The 25,532-nt window shown below is 30.6% G+C and overlaps 1 protein-coding gene across 1 annotated transcript in view; it reads left to right on the top strand.

The window, feature by feature from the left end:
* Positions 1-25,532, top strand: part of LOC140452312 (cytochrome P450 4V2-like) — a 167,834-nt gene that overhangs the window by 125,863 nt on the left and 16,439 nt on the right. Inside the window, exon 7 of the mRNA XM_072546495.1 lies at positions 21,075-21,248. Within this exon, the coding sequence (XP_072402596.1) occupies positions 21,075-21,248 (174 nt within the window). The remainder of the gene's footprint in view (positions 1-21,074; positions 21,249-25,532) is intronic.

Below are 25,532 nucleotides of genomic sequence, written 5' to 3'. Positions count from 1 at the left end.
TCTGTATTATTGCTCAATTGGGGCGTGAATTCTCTATTAAATGTACCATAACTCGTCTGTTTATTGCCTGAAGAAACGAAGTGATTTAAAAGTTTTACAAAGGCTTTTTTTAGGATGACTTCTGCGCGCTTGTCTCTGATTAAACACGTTTAAAGCTAGTAACCAGTTCAATTAAAAACTTCATATTACAACACAATAGTACCAGCTTTTTTGACACAAGTAGACATTATTTATTATAATAAATATTTTGAAAAATAGATTTAACGTTTTTTTGTTTAAAGGCACAGTTTATACGTTCTTAAAATATCGGTACTGATATTAAAAAGTTATTTAACTGATCTTTCTCAAAAATACTATTAACCTTGGGATAAACTTAGTAAAGCAAAGCGATCATATATTCATTTATTTGCACAAAATTACTTAGTTGGATTTTAAAATTCATTTATTTAATAATTAATTTATGGACATTGATTACATTTATAAGTATGTAAATATTATTTTGTAACTTTATGAGGTTTATGAGTGCATACTTTTTTTTAAACTTTGAGATAATTTGGTTTATGTTTATAAAATTAGATTATATTTTTATTATTTTTGTATGTTATTTTTAAGAAGAACAACAGTACGTTAGTTTAAAGTGTGGAGGGACAGTATTATGAAAATCTAATATAAGAAGGTGGTAGTCTTTTATTTTTACTGAATTTTTGTTGTAAAACATAAGTATAGATGGAACTTAAGTTATCAACATCTTTTTTGTGGTTAAGTGAATTAGAACAATTATTAATATAACACATCTTTAAGATTTTACGATGAGCTTCTTTTTCAGCTCTATCTAGACATCTTTAAGTTAATCAGTGAAGTGGAGCACATTATCACTTGAACACCACAGAAAGAACAGAACCTTATTAGAAGTTTAGCTACTAATCATATTACAAATTTTATACAACACAATAAACATCTCAAGTCACCTTCTTTTGCTATTGAAAAAGAAACTAGAATCTTTCTGAAAAATAATCCTAATCTTCTTGTCACAAAATCTGACAAAGGCAATGTAACTGTCCTTATGAATAAAGACACATATATTCAGAAATCATTGGACCTCTTGAATGATCGCGATACGTATATACTGATTGAGAAAGATCCTACTACGTTAATGGAGAATGTGTGCAATAAGTTAGTTAAACGACTCAAATGAAAGTAGTACATCTCTTCTGAAACAGCTAAATCTATTACTAGCTATAATGGCATTTGTCCAAAATATTATGGATTAGGTACCTAAAATTCACAAACCAGAGATACCTCTTAGACCTATAGTATCTTGCATTAAATCTTCTACTCAACCATTAGCCAAAATGATAGCCCAGGTGTTAAACACTTCCTTTGATGCGTTTAATAAATTTAAAATAAAAGATACTTTCGACTTTGCACAAAAAATTAACAACACAGTTATACCTAACAACTTCGTGTTGGTGTCTTTTGATGTAGTCTCACTATTCACTGATATACCTCTTGACTTAATAACTTCAATCATGGAAGAATATTTTGACCTAATACAACCAAATTGCAATATTCCAAAACCAGTGCTCATAGAGATTATTGCCTTTTTATATAATCATACTTATTTTTCTTTTGATAGTAAATTTTACAAACAAAAATTAGATTACCGATGGGTGGAGCAACCTCACCTATTTTAGCTAAAATCGTTATGAATAAATTGTTGTATTTTGTGCATCAACACGTACATTTTCAATTTCCTTTTCTCTACCAATATGTAGATGATTTAATAACATCAGTACCAAAAAATGAGATACAGAATACACTTACGATTTTTAATTCATTTAATACTCATTTGCAATTCACAGTTGAGGAGGAGTCAAACTCTTTGGTAACCTTTCTTGGTACAAAAGTTGTTAGAACGGAAGATAACACCATCTGTTTAGACTGGTACAGAAAAACTACTAACTCAGGTAGATATATATCCTTTAACTCATATCATCCCATGAAACAGAAAGTTAACACCGTTCTAAAACTAAAACTGTTGCTTGACACATTACTATGCAATTATTACCCTAAAAATTTGCTCAATAAACTTTTGTATTCACACACAGAACGTATTACAAGCGACAATATGTCTGGTCATGATCGGTCAGCATCTGACAGCACCGTGCAGTTGAAGTATGGATCATTACCGTATATAGAAGGTTTAACAGAATCTCTCACTAGTATATTTAGCCAATTTAATATAAAAATAGCCAATTATAACAACAAAAAACTCAATTTGTTCTATTCTAGACTAAAAGATCCTGTTCCACTAGAGAAGAACTGCAACGTAATCTATGGTATACCTTGTGAATGTGGCAAAATATACATAGGCGATACAAGTCAACGACTTAGTAAGCGCCTAGCTCTTCACAAAAGTGACTGTAAACATAAACCCCTAGCAACCAGTTTTGGCATTCACGTCAATGAGAATGACCATCGTGTCCTCTATGATGAGGGTATAATTCTAGATAGAGCTGAAAAATAAGCTTATCGTAAAATCTTAAAGATGTGTTATATTAATAATTGTTCTAATTCACTTAACTACAAAAAAGATGTTGATAACTTAAATTCCATCTATACTTATGTTTTACAACAAAAATTCACTAAAAATAAAAAAGTATCACCTTCTTATATTAGATTTTCATAATACTGTCCCTCCACACTTTCAACTAACATACTGTTGTTATTTGCTGTCTGTTGTGACTCAGTTTATTGCCTGTAACTCATGTGTATTAAATTCAATGTAACTTACAAGACAATTGTTAATAATTTTAATTAATACATTTTAAAAACTTAACTTCATGTACAAACCATGTTTTTCATTATAGAGCTTTTATAATTCTATATTTTCAATCAGACTATTTGTTAAAATTTGAATTTTGAGAAAGAAAAAGTGTAAATGTCTAACCCTTCTAGGACATATTATGTTTATACCACTAACATCAATAATGTAAAAAGACAACAATGATACAATTGTGATATACTAACAACTACATGGATGTGTTATTTCCCTTTTGTGAGAACAAGATGAACTTTGAATTTATTTTATATCGATTATCATCATTCATACACTTGTTTCTTCGAAAAAAAAGGTATATAATACATACATCTCACCGTCATGTTGACTACTATACCCAAGACTAATTACAAACCAAAGATTTATTAAACATAATATGTTTATATAGAGTAGTGACCTATATCTATTCAATTTTTAATTTAATTTTGTATGACAATTAGAAAAGTACAATATTTCTGAATGAATAATATTATTGTTCTATGCCAACAAAAAGAATAAGTGATTAAGACAGGTGCTGTTTCGATAGGTGACAGTTGAAATAGCACATGACTTAATTAACAATTTCTTGTCAAAAATGCCGGCCACATGGTTATAATAAAGTATTATAACTTTAAATATTTAATAAAGGCCGTGTTTGTCATTTTTCCTTTTGTTGGGAGATGCGTTTGGTTTGTATTTAAAAATATGTGTATATCCATGTCAATTTTATTATACACTAATAGATAGTGGCAAAATTAAGGTAAGATTAAAATAACATCGCTAATTATGATATTGTAAACAATGTTTTTCCATTACAGCAAGTTCTGATGAAGCCCAATATATACAATAAGTAAGTTCCAAAAAAAAAAATTAATCTTTTGGTCACGAGGATATCGGTCAAAGGAGAAATAATAAAAGGAAATCACAGTTCCATTCCTATATTTGAAGACGTTTCGCTTATTTAATTTACAAGCTTCATCAGTTCAATCTAAAAGAATACAAAGGTGGTAGGTAAGAATATAAAAAAAAACATGGAAAATAACTTACAAATGGTGAGTGAAGAAAGTTAAGGTGTAAAACAAACACACCATTCTCTTAGTATCCGTGGTCAAAATACTAAAGCTGAAATATTAGCTTAAATGTTCATATGTAGTCGAATTCATGTATAACCATAAGAAAAAGATTACTTTACAGGTGAAAAAAAAAAATGGATAAAAACTACTGCGAAGCACTAGAAAAACCCGTCACATTTTACGTAAAAAAAATTATTAACAGTAAAGTGTAGAGATAAAAATAAAAGATTTTACAAAACACACTGGCACAGAGCTGTCATTCTCACAAAGTTAACGTTTAAAAAACATCTTATACTTCACTTTAGGGCGCATCTCAAATTCAAAAATTCCAGCCGGAAAACAAAGTCAAGTTACCGGTATTTTCGTTGAAGTAATTGTGTGTCATTTCATAGTTGTGCATCGGGACAACTTATTGGAACTATGAGATGAGTATGCGCAATACAACAAGAGCGCAAACCAGCAACGCAGAGGACGTTGAAGAAAATAAAATTATTTTATTGGAATGTCTACAAAACCAATTTGTAGTGAAGGAAGGTTGAAATTTGAAATTTATTATGGCGATTAAGTCAAGGAATGAGGAATGAGAATATGGATTGTGAAATAGATAAAGCTTTATGTAAATTAGGAATGAGTCGGTATAAATGTAAAAGGTTGGATATAAGGAAGTACTAATGGGGAATAAAAAGAAGGTTGATAAGTAACTAAAATATGACGATAAATGGTCAAAGGGAACGTAGGTGATACCGTCTGGAAACAAAAGAACTTCGAGAAATTCCTCATTTGATGTTGGAAAGAAGAGAATGGTATAATAAACTGAGGTTGTCAATGTCAGTACGTTTTTTCATAGAGGAAGAATTAAGGAAAATGTGGCACATTTCTAGGAAACTTCTCTTGAAATGGTTGCTTTCTGTACAAATAATTTTGACCTGTTCATGATCTGGTCGGTGGTCAGAAGTAAGAACGTGTTGTGCTAAGGCACAAGAATGTTTATGGCATCTAATATCACTCTTGTGAGAAGTTAGTCTACCTTTAAGGGATCTACGAGTCTGGCCAATGTAACATAGGTTGCAATCCATGCAGGGGATGTTGTAAACCACATTGATCTTTTCTAACGGGTTTAGAGGAGTTTTGGTTTTAGAAAATAGTTTACCAACTGATCTGACATTTGTAACTCCAATTTTCACTGGTGCTAATGTTAGAAGTTTTGCGAGTTTCTCGGTCAAATGAGGGAAATAAGGGATTGAGTAGTAATGTATATGGGAAGAAGGAACGCTGTGGGAGTCGTTTTCTGGTGTGCCTATTGAAATATCAGGATGACCCTGTATTTGACTATTGTCTGTCAAACTATGTCTAGACAGTGTGTAACTGGTAGAAAAAAGAAATTTATTAATTACATATAGTGGATAAGAATTCTGTAACAAAATGGACTTTAGAAGGTTAAGAGAATCCCTTCGGTGAGAAGAATGTGTCAACCTATGAACTCTAAAACTAAGAGCTTGTACGAGGTTGTATTTGTATCTTATCGCATGGCATGAGTGGTAATTAAGAAAACGGTTACTCGCCATTTCTTTTCTATACCATGAAGTACTTAACCTAAGGTCACAACCTCGCATGATACGCATATCTAAAAAAGCAATGCTATTATGACTCTCCAGCTCACAAGTGAACTGTAGATGAGGATCATATGCATTGAAATGTGATAAGGTGCTCTGAACCTTATCTGGCGGAAGTGTCCATATGAGGTCGTCGACATACCTTTTCACAAAAGGAACATGAAACGTCAAACTGTGGGGCTGATTTTCGACTAAATCGTCAAGGACAAAATTAACTAAAATCGGGGAAATTGAGGACCCCATGGGAGTACCAAAGATCTGAAGATAGATTCTCACAAGAGTGATATTAGATGCCATAAACATTCTTGTGCCTTAATACAACACATTCTTACTTCTGACCACCGACCAGATTATGAACAGGTCAAAATTCTTTGTACAGAAAGCAACCATTTCAAGAGAAGTTTCCTAGAAATGTGCTACATTTTCCTTAATCCTTCCTCTATGAAAAATATTTCATTCATTTCATTCTCTTCTTTCCAATATTAAATAAGGAATTTCTAGAAGTTCTTTTGCTTCCAGACGGTATCACCTCCGTTCCCTATGACCATTTTTTATCATCACATCTTAGTTACCTATCAACCTTCTTTCTATTCCCCATTAGTACTTCCTTATTTCCAACCTTTTACATTTATACCGACTCATTCCTAATTTACATAAAGCTTTATCTATTTCACAATCCATATTCTCATTCCTCATTATTTGACTTAATCGCCATAATAAATTTCAGATTTCAACCTTCCTTCACTACAAATTGGTTTTGTAGACATTCCAATAAAATAATTTTATTTTCTTCAACGTCCTCTGCCTTGCTGGTTTGCGCCCTTGTTGTATTGCGCATACTCATCTTATACTTCCAATAAGTTGTCCCGACGCACAACTATGAAATGACACACAATTACTTCAACGAAAATACCGGTAACTTGACTTTGTTTTCCGGCTGGAATTTTTGAATTTGAGATGCGCCCTAAAATGAAGTATAAGATGTTTTTTAAACGTTAACTTTGTGAGAATAACAGCTCTGTGCCAGTGTGTTTTGTAAAATCTTTTATTTTTATCTCTACACTTTACTGTTAATAATTTTTTTTACGTAAAATGTGACGGGTTTTTCTAGTGCTTCGCAGTAGTTTTTATCCATTTTTTTTTCACCTGTAAAGTAATCTTTTTCTTATGTATATACATGAATTCGACTACATATGAACATTTAAGCTAATATTTCAACTTTAATATTTTGACCACGAATGCTAAGAGAATGGTGTGTTTGTTTTACACCTTAACTTTCTTCACTCACCATTCGTAAGTTATTTTCCATGTTTTTTTTTTATATTCTTACCTACCACCTTTGTATTCTTTTAGATTGAACTGATGAAGCTTGTAAATTAAATAAGCGAAACGTCTTCAAATATAGGAATGGAACTGTGATTTCCTATTATTATTTCTCCTTTGACCGATATCCTCGTGACCAAAAGATTAATTTTTTTTTGAACTTACTTTTTAATATTGTTTGACGGTCGTACTCCTTTATATATATATATATATATATATATATATATATATATATATATATATATATATATATATATATATATATATTATATATATATATATATATATATATATATATATATATATATATATATATATATATATATATATATATATATATATATATATATATATATATATATATGGAATATATTCAATGGTTGAATAGCAGAGGTTTTATCGGTGAATAATTGGCAAATAAAAGTCGTCAACTACTTTATTGATTTATTCGAATACGTTTCGCTTTTATTTTTAAAAGCATCATCAGTTCACTACAAATAAAAAAGATTTTAGAATATAAGTAAACAAACCAACAGGGTTCATACTTACAAAAACAATTTGTAGGGTTTTTTTTATAGATGTTATAAAAACTCTACGATAACTTAACATTAAAGATTAAAAACTAAACGAGAGAAACGAAACAAAAAAAATACAAGTAAAACAAACTGTAAGAACATTAGTTCATTTAATTTTAACCGATGGCCTTATTTGAATGTTGGTTTAAGCTCTTTCGAGGGTCAAACCACACTAATCTTTTCGATTGTTTTGGATCAGCTCGCTATAATTTGCTATATATATAGCAAATTATAGCGAGCTGATCCAAAACAATCGAAAAGATTAGTGTGGTTTGACCCTCGAAAGAGCTTAAACCAACATTATATATATATTATTATATATATATATATATATATATATATATATATATATATATATATACATATATATATATATATATATATATATATATATATATATATATATATATATATATATATATATATATATATATATATATATATTGTTTATCTGTAATCAACTTAAAAAAAATAATACAAAATTTGTAGTTTAAATTGTTGTTTAATATGTCAAAAACCATAAATTGCAAAAAAAACAGAAAATTGGAGCAAGAAAAAATATATTAAAAATCACCCATGTTTCACATACCACCATAAAATGTCAAAAATACAAAAAAATATAAACTTAAAATAAAGTATGGCCACCACGTTGGTTTATCTCAGCTATACATCTACTGTTCATGCACCGAATTACATTGTTAATGTCTGCTTGAGGTAGTTGTGTCCATTGTTCTCTCAGAAGCTCTTTTAATTGAAACTCATTGTAGATATTGCCCATATGTGGAGTAATTCTTCGTTGAAGCATGTCCCATACATGCTCAATGGGATTCAAGTCCGGTGATTGTGCTGGCCACAGCAATACATCAATACCCTCGTTATCCAACCAGTTTTTTACAATATGCGCAACATGATTGTGGTCGAGCATTATCATGCATAAAGTAAAAATTTTCTCCAACAGCTGCAGCAAACGGGCGCACAACAGGTTCAAGAATAGTGTCCAAATATTGCTGACTTGTGAGAAAGCCACGTGGGAAAACGAGGTCAGTTCTTCCGCCAATCATGATTCCGCCCCATACCATTAATGTACCATCTCTGTATGCATACACTTCTTGAAGATGTCTTAATCGTTCTCCATCTCCGGGTCGTCTCCAAACTCTTGTCCGACGAGAATCTGCATGAAATCCATATCTAGACTCGTCACTAAACAAAACTGTGGCCCACTCATTGTCAGTCCAATTCTGAAACTCTTGACACCAGGCTAATCTTGCAGCGCGATTGCCTCTAGGTAGAGATGGACATCTCAGTGGTCGCCGACTACGAAGATTGGCTTCTTGGAGACGATTCCTCACAGTACTGCTGCTAATTGTTACATTATGTGCAAGCTGTAATTCATTAACCAGCTCGGGTGCTGTGATTGTTGGCTGCCTTCTGGCATTTAAAATTAAATATCGGTCTTGAGCGACGGTTGTAGAGCGAACACGTCCTGGATGTTGCTCGGCTGGACTCCCAGTGTCTCTAAACCGACGCCACAAACGACTTACGACCCTTTGGGAGACACCCAACTGGTCAGCAACTTGAGTTTTTCGCATACCAGCTTGAAGGAGGCCCACGGCTCTATTCATCTCGTCCAACGTTAAATGTTGTCGTTGCATGGTAAAAAGGCAATATCTTTAACTCACCTATTAAGCAAGAATGGTATAAAGTGACTAAAATTAAAAATAAACAAAACATAAAAATGTCGATTTTTTTGTCCCTTATAAAAAACATTCTAAAACACGTATTGCTATCAGTTTTACAATTTTTTTTTGATAAGAAGTGAGTGTCTGTATTAACAATTATAGTACAAGCAAATTTATATGGTCATGAAATTTCTGTCATTGCTATTGTCAAATTATTAAAATATCCTTAGACTTTTGCGTTGTATATATATATATATATATATATATATATATATATATATATATATATATATATTGTTATGATGTTTTGTTTGTGTATAATTTTATGAGCAATGAGCAATGAGCAATAGGGTTTTTATCGCGGTTCTCAAAGAATTAGTTTGTAAGCACTTTTTGAAATTATCTTTATTATAATTATTATGAAACACACTTATATATCTGATATAGACAATGTAAATTTAAAATAAACTATCTTTAAATTGGAATTCTTATGACACTAATTAAATTATATAGACAATGTAAATTTAAAACAAACTTTTTTTAAATTGAAATTCTTATGACACTAATTTAATTATAATAACAAAATTTGGTATCTTTCTGTCACTGAATGCCTAACTGAAACTGTTTTCCAAAATAAAGATTTTAATCACCATTCAATGTCTTCGTTGTCGGCATCGGTTATCCTTCTTTTTGTAAACTTGCCTTGCCAAATACACCACAATGTTTTAATTATCAGCTTCCATCATTTTAAAATATTTTTCTTCTTAATAGTATTTATAAATCGGTAAAATATTGTTCTTTCTTCTTTTTTATTTATTCCTCTTTCTAATAATCTTTTTTTCTCTTCCAATCTCCAATCACCATATACATAATATAATTTTAATCTTCAATTAATACTCTCTTCCAATCACCATATACATAACATAATTTTTATTCTTCAAATAATACTCTTTTAATTCTATACTTTCCAATCACTGATTACTATCCTAACTGACCATATTGAACATACTGACTCCTATACTGAACTTACTGACTTATATACTGAACTTACTGACTTCTATACTGAACTCACTGACTGACTATGTACTGACCTTCTACTGACTAACTGACTATCTTGAATCCAAATCACATCGTATTTATATCATTTTAATGTTCACGAATATTCTTGATAGAAAATATATTCAAATCCTTCTATTTCATAGACATTACAATGTTCCCGAAGATTCTACTGCGAACAAAGGTTAAATTCTTTATATTGACGTCTTATTTTATATTTCTAGATAATTCTTTTCTATTCTATCTAGAAAACTACTATTATAACTAAAATTCTATCGACAATTTTATGAAAATTTAGGCTTATCAGAACAGAATATAAACATATATAAATTAAACATTTTAAATAAATAAATGACACTATTTTTTAATCCATACTTATTTATAAAAGTTCCTACAACTAATTGACTTGAGTGTATATTTGGTTGCCTACAAAGATGGTGCACTAAAATATATTTATAATATCATAATTATTAAAATAATTAAAATAACCAAATACATTGCAAAATAAAAACTTTTTAAACATAATATTATGTCAATTTCTTAAGAATGCCCTCATATAAATAATTTTTATATTATTCTCTATTATATACCTTATAAACCATTTGTTTAAACACTACCTTTGTTTCTCCTATATTTATTATCATCTCAATATATATATATATATATATATATATATATATACATATATTATATATATATATATATATTATATATATATATATATATTTACACGACCCGACTATAGCTCCTCTTTTCAAAATGCGGTTATAAGTCGTCTTCTAGAAGGAGTGAATATCTTTAAAATATTATTCGTGTATATTAAATTTTTTGCAATTCTTATAATGTATCGAAAATAAAAACATTATAATTTTTTATACAATTACCAAATTAAAACCAATTGGTCTTCCATCTAAAATTACTATACATACCTCCTCCAATGTATATTAAATTAACAAAATAAATCTTTCTGCTATTCAAAATATACGTCAAAACTACATTACAGTGGTTTACTCCTCCAAATATAAATCAGAGACTAAACGACGGTGGATACGTAAACCAAATAATATATTAGAGTATATTTGGCGCGAAAAAATCTGTAAGCCTAACGATTTCTAACGTTTTGTTTTGTAGTGATAAAATATTCTTTATTCATATTACACGTGTAGTGCACTGGAAACTCTAGGTATGTACTTATATAATTTTTATTTTGTTACTGAACGGGTAATAAATACAATTTAATATTGTTTCAATTTAATGGGTAGTTGGATTGAACAAAACTACTAGATAATTATGCAAAATAATATATTTTCTGTCTTCTCCACATTACACATCAGATATTTTTGTACACTTTACAAATATATCTGAATGCATCTGACATTTCTTCCGTAAGTTTAACATTTAAGAGCATTTTATTCTCAAATATGAACGGTATGCGGCAAAATAAACAGTACTAAAATGCGTATGCCTCAGATTAGTATGTGTCATGCGCCGAAACGTATTAAGTGATTTCTGAACGACGTTATAACTTATGTGAATGTCATGATAATTTTAGGTGCTTCAGGATGGTTCTCAGTTTTGCAGAAATTTTTTTTATCGTGGAGTACTATTTTCGATCATACGGAAAAGGTCGCGAAATCGGTTCAAAAAGCTTAAAATCAACAATAGTTTTAGCAGGACGGGCAATCTGTCACACGGTCAGTGAGTCTCTTCGAATACTGTTCAGTGATTTTCCATACCCATCGCAATTATCAGGCCTAACCTAACTAACACCACATGATACGTACATGTATCTGTACAATGTCTGACATTCCGGAATAACAAACTCCAATTAGATTTTTTTAGTGCCAGAGGGCATCTTTAACATCTATTTTATCGGAAACGTCGTCGTGAATAATGTTGGTAAGGCTATATCATGTATACTAAATATATAGATATTCATATACATTTCAATATTTATTTCAGTACTGTTTATTTTACCGCATACTGTATTTCCCTACTTCAGTCACTTTTTACTATGAAAAATAATTTTAGGAAATATCCTTAAGTTCCACTCAATTTTATTGTTCACCTGACAGTATCTTCACACCTGAAGAAAGTGATAAAGATAACACAGATTCTCCAGACTTAGAAACTCCATCACCAGCTTCTGATTAAATGTTAAGGCGGGTACACATTTGCGAGCAGAACTGTTCGCGAACCGTACGCGTACAGATCGTTGAAAAATATTCTACATCGTACTGATCGCATACTTATCTCGATCCATGGAAAGCGACAAACCAACAACGAACACACATATGTGCGAAATGATTCATTTTATTTATAATTTGGGTACTGATTATGTTTCTGATTATGTTTCTGTTTTTGCTTGTTTAACAATAATCAGTTTACTGTTTTCTCACGTCTCTAGGGACACGTCATATTCATTTAATTTGTAATTAGGGTATTTATTACGTCACGTTTCTAGCTTCATGTTTAGTCAACAAAATATTTCATTTTCAAACTATTTCAAAGTAGTACAAAATTTAAACCAATTAAACTAAAAACCGCGAACTCAACGTCAAAATGCGTACACATTTTGGAGACGTAGGGGAGACTGGTGTCATTTGTAACAAGAGTGATATTGGCGCAATCATTTGAGATAAATCAAAACGCACTAATATGCATAGACGGATATCTGCCTCACACCACCGACTGTAGTTTCAGAGTTGGCCGTAACCTACTGCACAAGTTAGAGTCACTTGTTTCTATCATCATCATAAAAGTAAATTTTAGTTGCGCCACAAATTGTTGATTTTTAACATCTTTACCTCCGTTTACTGTAGCTAACTTTTTCTATGAAGGGCATAATATATACAAAAATCATCTTTCTTATTTATAGGTTAACTTGGTGTCGATTGTAACACACACTGCGGTGTCGTTTCTAACATGTTACAATTTACACCTATTATACTATTATTTAATAGAGTTTAATTATTTTCTATGGAATATTTTGGTCATGTGATGAGAGGGAAAAAGTACCGATTGTTCCAGTTAATTATCCAAGGAAAGATTCAGGGCAAACGAAGCGTGGGGAGACGACGTATATCTTGGCTGCGCAATTTAAGAGACTGGTTCCAGTGCACATTTAACCAATTATTGGGGTTAACACCAATAGTTATTTATGACGAAGCAGCTAGGAAGGAAATAGATACTAACCAATCTATTAGAAAAGTGACTAAAGATTATGGTATGTGTCACGATTCTTTATATCGCTATGTTAAATCGTTAGCTGAAAACTCACAATCTCTGGTTGGATACAATCCTCACAACAGAGTATTTAATGACGAAATGGAGTTACAGCTTGCTAAATACTGCGAAACTGCTGTATATTTGTATTTCGGACTTACCACAAAAGATTTACGCAAGTTAGCTTTTCAATTTGCAAAGTGTAACAGACTGCCCTGCCCAGAAAAATTGGACACGACTGAACGTGCAAGTGAAGATTGGCTTATTGCATTCATGCGACGAAATTCAAATTTAAGTCTTTGTACACCTCAAGCTACTAGCCCTTCACGAGCAATGAATTTTAGTAAAGAAAATGTAAACTTTTTTAATAAATTGTCAACTAAATTAGACAGATATAATTTTGAGCCTTACAAGCTATCCCAAGTTATAGCTAGAAAAAAAACTAAGCAAGTGGGGAATACCGTACCTCCAATGTTCGTCTTCACACGGTTAAGTTTTCAAGACCACTTTATTAGAGATGGACCAGTTGAGTGTATAGGAACTGGAAATAAGTCTGGATGGACGCAAGATAATGAATTTCTTGTTATTACGAAACACGTAAAATCAAGTGAAGCCAATAAAGTGCTTGTATTGCTAGACAACCACTAGTCTCATATTTCAATTTCTCTGATTGAATTTTGGAGAGCTAATTTCATGACTCCACTTTCATTTCTGCCGCACACTTCACATAGGCTTAAACCTTTAGATAATAAATCAGTGGATGAAAAACAATGCTGAAAAAAGAATGACTATACTATTGGTCTTCAATTATGAGAACATCATTTCCTTTGACCACTATGCCTGTCAATATTCTTGCTGGTTTCTCCTGCACTGGTATTTGGCCTGTCAATCAAGATATTTTCCAACGATAGTGATTTTACTGCATCAACTCATAGACCGTAACTCATAGACCTCTATATGAAGAAACCATAGAAATTAATCAACCTGAACCACCTACAGTTCAAGACAACAGTCACTTGAAAAGTCAACCGGGTCCATCCACTACCTTGTCACCTAAAATACACACTATTCCGTCAGCCAAGCCTAATAATCCAGCTGTATTTATTTCGCCTCAAGATATTAAGCCACTGCCGAAAGCATATCTAACCAAACTCAAAAAAGAAGGAAGAACGAGACGAAAGACAGCTATATTCTGACTGATACACCAGAGAAGATGTTGATTGAAGAAGAAAATTCGAAGAAAAGGGACACCTTCAAGCGTAAAGTTCAGGTTGAACATAATCTAAAGACAAAATCTTTGCAATTAAAGAAAAATATCAAAAAGAGAAAAGCAGCCCTGAAAGCAACCGAAAAAGAGTCTTCCAATGAGGAAGTTTTGTGCTTGGTATGCGGTGGTCCATATTCATCAAGCTCCGAAGATTGGTGGTTAGTACAATGTCGAGAATGTAAGCACGTTACCCATTTAAACTGTATAAACAAAAGCCCATTATACATTTGCTTTAATTGTAAATCTGACTGTGATTAGTGTTTTCTCTTTAAAAATATGTTACCAGAATTTGTTATTGGTTTTATTTCGAACGCTTACACATATTCTTTTCTGTCATTGTAGTATTAAATATATTTTTTACTACTTTCTATTTAATTTATTTACTCTATGGGTTAATTTCTCTAACAATCAACACCAGCAATCATTTCTGTAATACTTAATCAGCTTTTGAGCCAAAGATACTGTGTAATAGACTCCCTAGTATAGGCTAGAATAAATTAAAAATTTCAAAAACTTCAACTGACTCAAAAAAACAATTTGTGAGATTTGTAACAACCCACACCAGTCTCCCCCACACACACGAAAGGCACAATCGAAAATGTTAAATCAAAACAGCATTTGCTTGTTTAACAAAAATAAAAATATGTACAATAATCAGTTTACTGTTTTCTCACGTCTCTCTAGGATGGAACACGTCATTCACACAATGTCGATTTGATAAGACTTTAGATAAGATAAGAGACAATAAAAATGTTCGCTGCGTCTAGTAAGCGCCGTCCAAACTGAAAGCCGAGCTTCCTTTGAAGTCGTGAAATAAACCGCAACAATTTGGTTCGCGACGAGTCACGATGAAACAGTACGCAAGCGGTTTTTTCTGCCGTACACATTAACGAATATAGCGCTCACAAACGGTTCGCGAACAGTTCGGTTCGCAAATGTGTACCCGCCTTTAGATTCCAATTATGTTCCCTTCGATGATTCTTCAGTAAGTGCAATAAAACTTTTAAAAGAATAAAATGTGTTGTGTACTCTGTAATATTGAAATGGATAACGGAAAAATATAATATTTTTTTAATTGGGTTTTTAGGAAAAGTCTTCAGGTTCTCCAGAAATAAATAATTCCCACTTTTGTCCAAAACAAGTTAACAAAGATGAGTTAAATATTGAGGTAAGTTTATTTCAAATATTTTAGCAATATAATTCAAAGCACATACTTTTTAGGAACAATCTAATTCACCTTCGTCTTCTGTCAGCCTAAATATCCATCAACATGTGGAAGAAACTTGCAATATAAATACGAAGTCTTTAAAAAAATCTGTTTTTTGTTACTTTTGTGAATCAGTTGTATTAAATTTTCCTAGACATATACTACGAAATCATCAAAGCAAATTAGAAGTTAAAAAAATTTTGGTTTACCCTCCAAGAAGTAAAACGAGAAAGCAATTGTTATTTGCTTTGAGAAAAAAGGGAAACTATTTGTTAGGTTCTGCAAATTTAAAACCAGTTAGAAAAGCGAGTTAGAAAAATGAGGGAATTAGCTAAAATTATTATCGAACTAAGAAAAAATAGTTCCTCAATCAAAACGCTTTTTGACTCATTGAAACCAGAATATTACGATTCTTTAGTTTTTGCTACTAAAATAGTTTCAAAATATGATAACGAGAGCAAAACTTTTAAAGCTCCATCATTTGCTAAAAATATTGGCACTACATTAAAACAGTGTTGTGATATAGCACTTATGCTTAATGCGAAAAAGTCTGAGTTTACAGTTAAAAGTGCCAGCGCTAAAGCTGACTTAAAATCTTTAATACAAATAATAGAAGGAAATTGGAAATATGATATTTCCAGTCAAGCTGCAAATGATTTAGACATGAAAAAATGGAACAAAGTGACGTTAATACCACTAACAAGTGACCTTAAGCTATTGAAAAACTATCTCGTGCGAAGGGCAAATGAATCTTGTAATAAATTACAGAAAAATAATAATGATATTAGTCCTTACATGTTTCTGTTAGAAACTATATATTGCCGTCTAATCTTATTAAATAGAAGGCGCCCTGGTGAATTAGAAAGAATGACCATACAGAGTTACATTAGCGCTAAAGATAATCAATGTTATGAAGAATTTTCTGAAACAATTTCAGAAACCGAAAGAATTTTAATGAAAAGTTTTAGAAGAATAGCAATAAAAGGTAAAAGGGGACGTGGTGTACCCCTCCTAGTAAGTAAGGATGTACAAGAACACTTAGAAATGATTACAAAATGTAGAGATTTACTTTTAAAAACACCTAGTATTTACCTTTTTGTTAATCCAAAATTTGATAAACCAATTCGAGGGTATGAAGTAATGTCAAAATATGCTAAATTATGCGGAGCTAAAAATCCTAGTGCTCTTACATGTACAAGGCTGAGAAAACATCTAGCAACGCTAACCCAGTTGTTTACCATGTCGGAAAAAGACATGGAGTAACTGGCTTCATTTATGGGGCACACATTAGGAATTCATCGATCTTCATATAGACTCCCCGATGACATTTATCAAACTGTAAATATCTCTAAGTTGCTCCTGTTAATGAAGAAAGGTAAAGCAGGTCAATTCAAGGGAAAAAGTTTAGAAGAAATAGAGATAAATTTGGAAGAAGACATTATGGAAGATGATGATGGACATAATAACGAGGTATTTGGGGAACAAAAAAATGAAACCAATGATGTTATTGAATCAAAAGGTCCAAAAAGTTGTAATAATGAAAAAAGGGAATAATTGATATGAAGGCAAAAAATAAAAAAGGGTTTTAGTTCCGTGGACAGAAAATCAGAAGAAAGTAGTCAAAATGTATTTTAAAACCCACATTAAACAAAAGAGGCTCCCCAAAAAATCGGAATGTGAAGATCTGATTTTAAAAAATCCTGATATATTAAAAAATAAAAATTGGCTCAAAATAAAGGTCTTCGTTCAAAATGAATATAAAAAGTGTTAAATGTCCAAGTTTTTTTCGAAATTCAGTTTTTGCAATATATTCTGAGTTTTCGTTGAGTATTTTTATTTGTGTTTATATATTCAGTTTTGTTCATATTTTTATTATTTGTTTTTAAATATAAATAATGATTAAAATTAAATATTTATAACGACCATAGATACATGTTTTTTTTTCGTTAGCCCTTGTTAAAAATTTACAAATGATTATCAATAATATATATATAGCCCTTAAATATAATCAGATTCGTTTACAATATAATGTATATTCGTTTAAAATATATATATTATATTACTTTAAATATTAAAGAAAGATTGGAAGACTATTAAGTAGTTTTCGAATCATTATTCCAGAGGAGCACTAAACCACCGTAATATAAAAATAGGAAGAACTAAGGTCGGTAAACTATAATTTGAATATACATAACGAAATATACGCCGACGCTGGCGACACAACAAGTAATGTGGCGATCATATTGAACTAAAGTATTCAAACGTACAAAAACATGCAATAACTCATCCATCTGAAATTTTGCTCAATGGTTTAGAATGACGTTTAGACTTCATTTATAATGATTGCGATAAGTCCTCCGTATACGGAGGACCTACCACAGTGGAGGACCTATTATATGTAAATTTCCTATATAAGGAGGAGCTATCCACTGGTGCGTATATATATATATATATATATATATATATATATATATATATATATATAAAGTAGTTAGGTATTATTGACTGACACGTTATGTAAAATAAAGTTTTATTTTGAGGTTGCAGTCATTAATAGGGCAGGAAAGTAAAACTCTTTGTTCTTTATTCAAGCTTTCGCAAAATTTATTTGCTTCTTCAGGATATGCTAAAATATGGTAACAGTAAATACAACGAAATTAGAACTAAATAGCATTGTATAAAACTAGTAAAAAAAAAAAAAAAAAAAAAAAAAAACTTACAACATGAGGTTAATCCATTAAATTTTCAAATTTGCAAAACATTAAAACTTAACTTATTTTAAAAATTATACAGTTATGTAAGTACAAAATTAAATTAAATTGGAATATTGTACTTACATAACTGTATAATTTTTAAAATAAGTTAAGTTTTAATGTTTTGCAAATTTGAAAATTTAATGGATTAACCTCATGTTGTAAGTTTTTTTTTTTACTAGTTTTATACAATGCTATTTAGTTCTAATTTCGTTGTATTTACTGTTACCATATTTTAGCATATCCTGAAGAAGCAAATAAATTTTGCGAAAGCTTGAATAAAGAACAAAGAGTTTTACTTTCCTGCCCTATTAATGACTGCAACCTCAAAATAAAACTTTATTTTATATATATATATATATATATATATATATATATATATATATATATATATATATATATATATATATATATATATATATATATATATATATATATATATATATGGTAAACTCTTAAATATTGGGGAAATCTGCAAGAAAGACTCTAATGAGTATCAATTGTTTCGCCGAACGTTTTCGCCAAAGAGAATTAATTTGGCTTCTTCAGGGCTGAAAGAGAATAAATTATAATTAGCTACCATATCTTCTTCTTAGAGTGCCATATCCCTACGGAACATCGGCGACTACCATGCTTATAATATTTTTATATTGATCTCGGTCTTGCGCTACGTGTAGCAATTGGTCCGCTGTCAAACCTGTCCACTGCCGCAAATTCCTCAACCAAGAGAGTTTCTTCCGTCCTATCCATTTCTTTCCTTCGATTTTACCGTTGAGAATTAGCCGAAGGAACTCATATCTTGGTCCTCTGATTATATGTCCAAGATATTCTAGTTTACGCCTCTTAATAATATTTAATAGAGTTCTTTGATGTTCCATTCTTCGAAGAACTTCTTCATTTCTGGTTCTGCTAGTCCATGGAATTTTTAGTATCCTTCGATACAACCACATCTCAAACGCCTCGATTTTATTCATGATATCGGCGTTTAAAGTCCAAGTTTCACATCCATACAAAAGTACAGACCACACGTAACATCTTGTAAACTTTTCACGGATTTCCAAATTTAATGAGTTATTGGATAATACAGGCTTGAATTTTTGAAATGAGTTTCTTGCCTGTTCAATTCTACATCGAATTTCGAAGGATGGATCTAGATTTTGGGTAATCCAACATCCAAGGTATTTGAATCTCTGAACTCTCTGCAGCGGTTGTTGGTTTAATATCAGTTGGGTTGCGCCGATATCCACTTTACTGGTCACCATGTATTTAGTTTTATCGATATTTATCGACAGTCCCCAATTTGTGCATTCCATGTCAACTCTATTGATTAGCTCCTGCAGATCGTCGATGTTTTCAGCTAGAATCACAGTATCGTCTGCGTACCGTATATTGTTAATTATTTCTCCTCCTATGATAATTCCTTTTTGATCTTTTAAAGCTTCCCTAAATAGATTCTCAGAATACACGTTAAAGAGGGTGGGAGATAGTATACCATATATTATCTATTAAAAAACATTATTGATCTTACCGTAACTTAGAATTGTAGAGTTAGAATATTAAAAAACTTTGCTAGTAACATAATGGTGTTTTTTGTTACTATGGCAAAAAAAAGTTTTTTTTTTATAACGTTGGAAATGTATGGTAGCTTTGAACTTAAAACGCAAAGGTTTACCCAAGGTTAATCGAAAAACCCAATGTAACTACATTTAAAAGGAGGTAATTATTTGAATTGTCGGCAATAACTAAATTTTTGATTGTTAGAAAGTTTAACTGGCTAAAACAGAACCTTACTTTTAAACTTTCTGACAATCAAAAATTTAGTTATTGCCGATAATTCAAATAATTACCTCCTTTTAAATGTAGTTACATTGGGTTTTTCGATTAACCTTGGGTAAACCTTTGCGATTTAAGTTCAAAGCTACCATACATTTCCAACGTTATAAAAAAAAAACTTTTTTTTGCACATAGTAACAAAAAACACCATTATGTTACTAGCAAAGTTTTTTAATATTCTAACTCTATAATTCTAAGTTACGGTAAGATCAATAATGTTTTTTAATAGATAATATATGGTAGCTAATTATAATTTATTCTCTTTCAGCCCTGAAGAAGCCAAATTAATTCTCTTTAGCGAAAACGTGCGAAACAATTGATACTCATTAGAGTCTTTCTTGCAGATTTCCCCAATATTTAAGAGTTTACTATTTAACTTATCTGCAAAGATTAAATGTCTTTTCTATACATATATATATATATATATATATATATATATATATATATATATATATATCTATATATATATATTTATATGCGCGTTTCGTACTTATTGCTTAAATTTATTTTATAAGTTAAACAAATGTATATAAAATAATAAGTATAATTTAGGCTAATTTTTTTCTATTCATATTCATGTAATTGGTAAATGTATAATAAATTTATAATAGACTCACCAAATTATACGTATTTATGTTTATTTTATTTTCAGAAGGAATGCTTTTACCAAAGGGAATCGATGTACTGTTATTCATATTTGCTTATCATCGAGATCCAGAAGCTTTTCCAGATCCTTTAAAATTCAATCCGAACAGATTTTTAGATACAAATAGACTCAATCCCTATCAATACACTCCTTTTAGCGCAGGACCTCGAAATTGTATAGGTAACATTTTTTGAAACATCTATACATATTTATAGGATTTAAACCATTTATAAATATGCTCTTTATTTTTAACACTTTCACTCCCATGAGAAGCATAACGTGATGCACGGGTAATATGACTTTACAGTCACGAGAATCAAATATCGATTCTCACGCATCACAAATTATAAAAGCTGCGAGAAGCAGTTTTGGTCTCTCATATCAATATATCGTTAATGCAGTTTAAAAATAGACGGCTGTAAGCAACAGAAACTCTATTTGGCCTCTGAAATATGTTAACCAATGTTTGATTCTCACAGCCTGAAAAGTGGGTTACTGATAAAAACTGTATACTCAAATCAACTATTATTTATTTATTTTTTAACGAAAATTATCATTTTCATACATTATTATTTTAATAAGAAATTAACAAAAACTTTATTCATTAATAAAAATTGCAAAATTTTAAAAGTTATGTTTATTTTGTACATTTGTGTATTTCAAAAAAACAACTCAAACAATAATGCGTATTACATTGTGTACAAAGATATCTTGACTGAGGAGTTTTCAATTGAGCGTTTTGTCGTCCAGTTTTAGCAATATTTTCATAACAAACAACACACCTTCGACGATTACTGGAACCTACGTCTTCCAACAAATGACTGTCGTTAGGATTAGGGTTTTGTTGAATGGACTTTACTAGGCTTACTACAAGGTTCTCTTTGAATTTTGTTATAGTCATTTTCTCATTTGAAACTTCTTGGTGTAATATATACGAATTTACTAACGTAGTACCCACAAGCAGTTCAATTGCTAACTTTCTATACCACTTTACTCCCTTTCTCAATGAGGTGGTGTATGTTTTCATTTGGTCAGACATATCGATGTATATTTTATGTTTATTGTAGTCAGTTACAACTTTTGGCTTTTGGCTCTCTTCTGTGAGCTCGGCAGTGTGTTTTGTACTTAGAGTATAAACATCGCGTTTGTCTTTCCATTTTTAAATCACCACTCCTGTATTACTTTCAGCTGCAACTGTTTGTCCTTTTTGCAATTTTGTATCAATTATATGTTTGGGATTTAATTTTCGGTTGATTCTTAGAGTTCCAACTAAATGAGTGTTTCTGTTCTGTAATTTATGGGCTAGAGAAATACTGGTGTAATAATTATCTGTATAAATTGTACGTCCCTTATCCAGTAGGTTATTAGACAAGGTCAGTACTACATTTTCAGAGGACGATTGATTTGGTAGTTTATCCTTGCCACAATAAATTTGGAAGTTATAGGTGTATCCTTTTTCAATGCATAATTTGTACAGTTTTATACCAAATTTATGTCTTTTATTACTAATATATTGCCGAAAACTCAACCGTCCTCTAAATGGTATTAATGACTCGTCTATACATATATTCTCTTTGGGAACAACATGTTTTTGAAAATTTTTTATCAACAGGTTTCTCAAAGGAGAAATTTTTTGTAATCTATCATCTGTTACTATTTCGTTGTTATGAAAATGCCATGTCTTGAGTAATAATTGGAAACGGTTGCAAGGCATCAAATTTTTCATGTTATTATCGTACAGACTACTTTTAGACCAATAACTTTCAATTGTAGGAAAACGACATAAGCCCATCCAAATCAAGATCCCAATAAAACATTTTATTTCCTCAACATTTGTATCACGCCATTCAGAAATTCTGGCATGGAGTAATTTTACAGTACTTTTTAGCTGATTTGCATACCTGTTTGTTTCCGTCACCATTAATTCCAATACCTCGTCAGTAAGAAATAACTCATAAAAATTTAAAGGACCTTTATCAAAATATTCACCGTGTAGTTCTGCTTTTACACCAACATCTATTTCAGTGAAATCAAATAATTTCATATACTGTCCACTCACGTCTTTCCACGATAAATTCGCACTATTATCAATGTGTTCACTTTCTTTATCCTCATCTTCACTTTCTTCTAAATTGTTTTCAATAACATTATTTATTGTTTCCATTACACTGTCAGATATATTTCTTGATGTGCCAGAAGTACTTGGTTGATTTATTAATTTTACTTTTTTTTTAATTGGTTCATTATCTAAAGAACTATCAGAATTACTAGGGAGAAACTCATCATCTTCAAATGGTTCATTATCTTTATCTGAAAGATATTCCTGCCACAGACGATTTAATTTTTCTTGTTCTTTTTCGTAATTCATTTTCACAGTATAAAGATTTACACAAAATACTTAGAGAAATCGACTAACACCTACGGGCTAACGCTTGGAAATGAATAATATCCATTTATAGCGAAATTTGCGAAATTGCATTTTTGCAAGAAATGACTCATCTTGTGGGAATGGGCATAAAATTGTAATAAACGATATTAGATAACAAGACCGCGTGAATTATATGGACTTGTTTTTGTGTGAATCGGTATATGATGCACACAGCTGTAATAAACGATATCAGCCAACAAAGCCGCGTGAATCATATGGTGATTCTCATCTCTAACAAACGCAAATTAACGTTTTTTTGAAAAGAAACGTGTAAATATATGCTTAGTTTTTAATTGTGTGTGTATAAAGAGGAGAAAATATTTACGGCCAGAAGGACCCTCTTTTTCTCACTATGGTGGCAGTGTAAGTGTTTCGATCACCCTATATATTTTTACATTTTTAAAAGACTTCTGGTATCAACGAAATGAATTATGTAGGGCCTATTATTGAAAATATAGGATAAAATTTGGAAATTATAAAGTGTGAAAACCACTTATGGATAAAATTAAAAAAAAACACTTGGACACGTAAGATTTTAAATTCAAATGTGCTCTCTTTAAACAGATATATAAATGTACAGGGTGATTTACACAAATTTAGCATAGTCTATTATCTTTATTTTTAATGAAACATCCTGTATATTTTTATATTTTTAGGAGCTACTTAATAACCTTATCTCAAAGAAGTATAACCTGTAGGATCTATTATGAATAATAGGTAATAAAGGTAAAATTGTGAAATTAATAATTTATTACACTTGGTATAAATCATGGTATTTTTTTTTAAACCATAGTCAAATATAGACATACATTTTCTAAACTAATTATTAATATCAATATAATGCGTTTTGTATTTAATTTCTTGACGAAAATCATTTTTATAATAGATCCTACACAATATAGTTTGTTAAGATCAGGTTGTAAAGGAGCTTATAAAAACATTGATGTTCCATTAAAAATAAATATGATGGACGACTACTTCTTATGCTTGACTTACGGGGATCATACTGTACATATAAAATTATGTTTAAAAAGCGCAGATTTAAATTAAAAAGATAAAAGGCATATATCGAGTACAGTTTAATTTAATCTTGCCCAAGTACTTTCGATCCCTAGATCATCTTCAGGGGCATCTGAAATAAGCCAAGAAACGTTTTTTTTATAATCAAAGAAATTGATTAACTTCGATAAAAACTCGAAGTTTATGGTTGAAAAAGAGTTTTTTTGTGATTAACGTTTATAAACTTACTTCGTCAATTGCAATTAACTAGGGATCGAAAGTACTTGGGCAAGATTAAATTAAACTGTGCTCGATATATGCCTTTTATCTGAGTAAAGTTCATTTATTCGAGCATTCAACCTTATATTTATTTAAATTAAAAAGTTGACGTTAGCGTTTTTTTATAGTGTTCGAAAATAAACAATTTTATTACGTAAGTGGTTTCCACAGTGAATTATTTCATAATTTCACCCTCTAATATTCATTATTGTTGTTATTAAGCTTTTAAAAATATAAAAATGTACAGGGTGTTCTCATAAAAACAAAGCTTATGAACTATGCTACGCTTTCGTGGGTCACGCTATACATTTAAATTTAAATTTAAATAGCGCATATTAATGTATAAAATTTGACGGTCCCAGCATTTTTTAAATTTTTTAAAACAAAAACAAAATTATTTTATTTCGTAAGTGGTTTCCACACTATATAGGAAATCAATTATAATCTATGTTATTTACTATATATTCGTCGTCATAGATTTCACTTCTGAAACTCATACACACAAGCTTAATTTTGCTGAAAATATCAATTTGGGAATCCCAAAAAACATGCAAAAATTTATCACTCTGACCCCCTTATTCGCACTGAAACCCCCTTTCCACCCCTCGCTAGGAAAAAAACCAATTTACCAAGAATCTTTAGGCAGTAGAAATTAATTTTTCAAATAAAAAATTTAGCTATGATAATTTTGAACAAAAATGTTTATTGAGAAACAACGCTTTGTTAGCGCATTAACAGTCGCAAATGTCAGTTACGCG

The sequence above is a fragment of the Diabrotica undecimpunctata genome, chromosome 1 (genome assembly GCF_040954645.1).
Source record: "Diabrotica undecimpunctata isolate CICGRU chromosome 1, icDiaUnde3, whole genome shotgun sequence".
NCBI classification, from domain to species: domain Eukaryota; kingdom Metazoa; phylum Arthropoda; class Insecta; order Coleoptera; family Chrysomelidae; genus Diabrotica; species Diabrotica undecimpunctata.
Note: the sequence above shows the minus strand (reverse complement) of the source record. Positions and strands in the feature narration are given on the sequence as shown.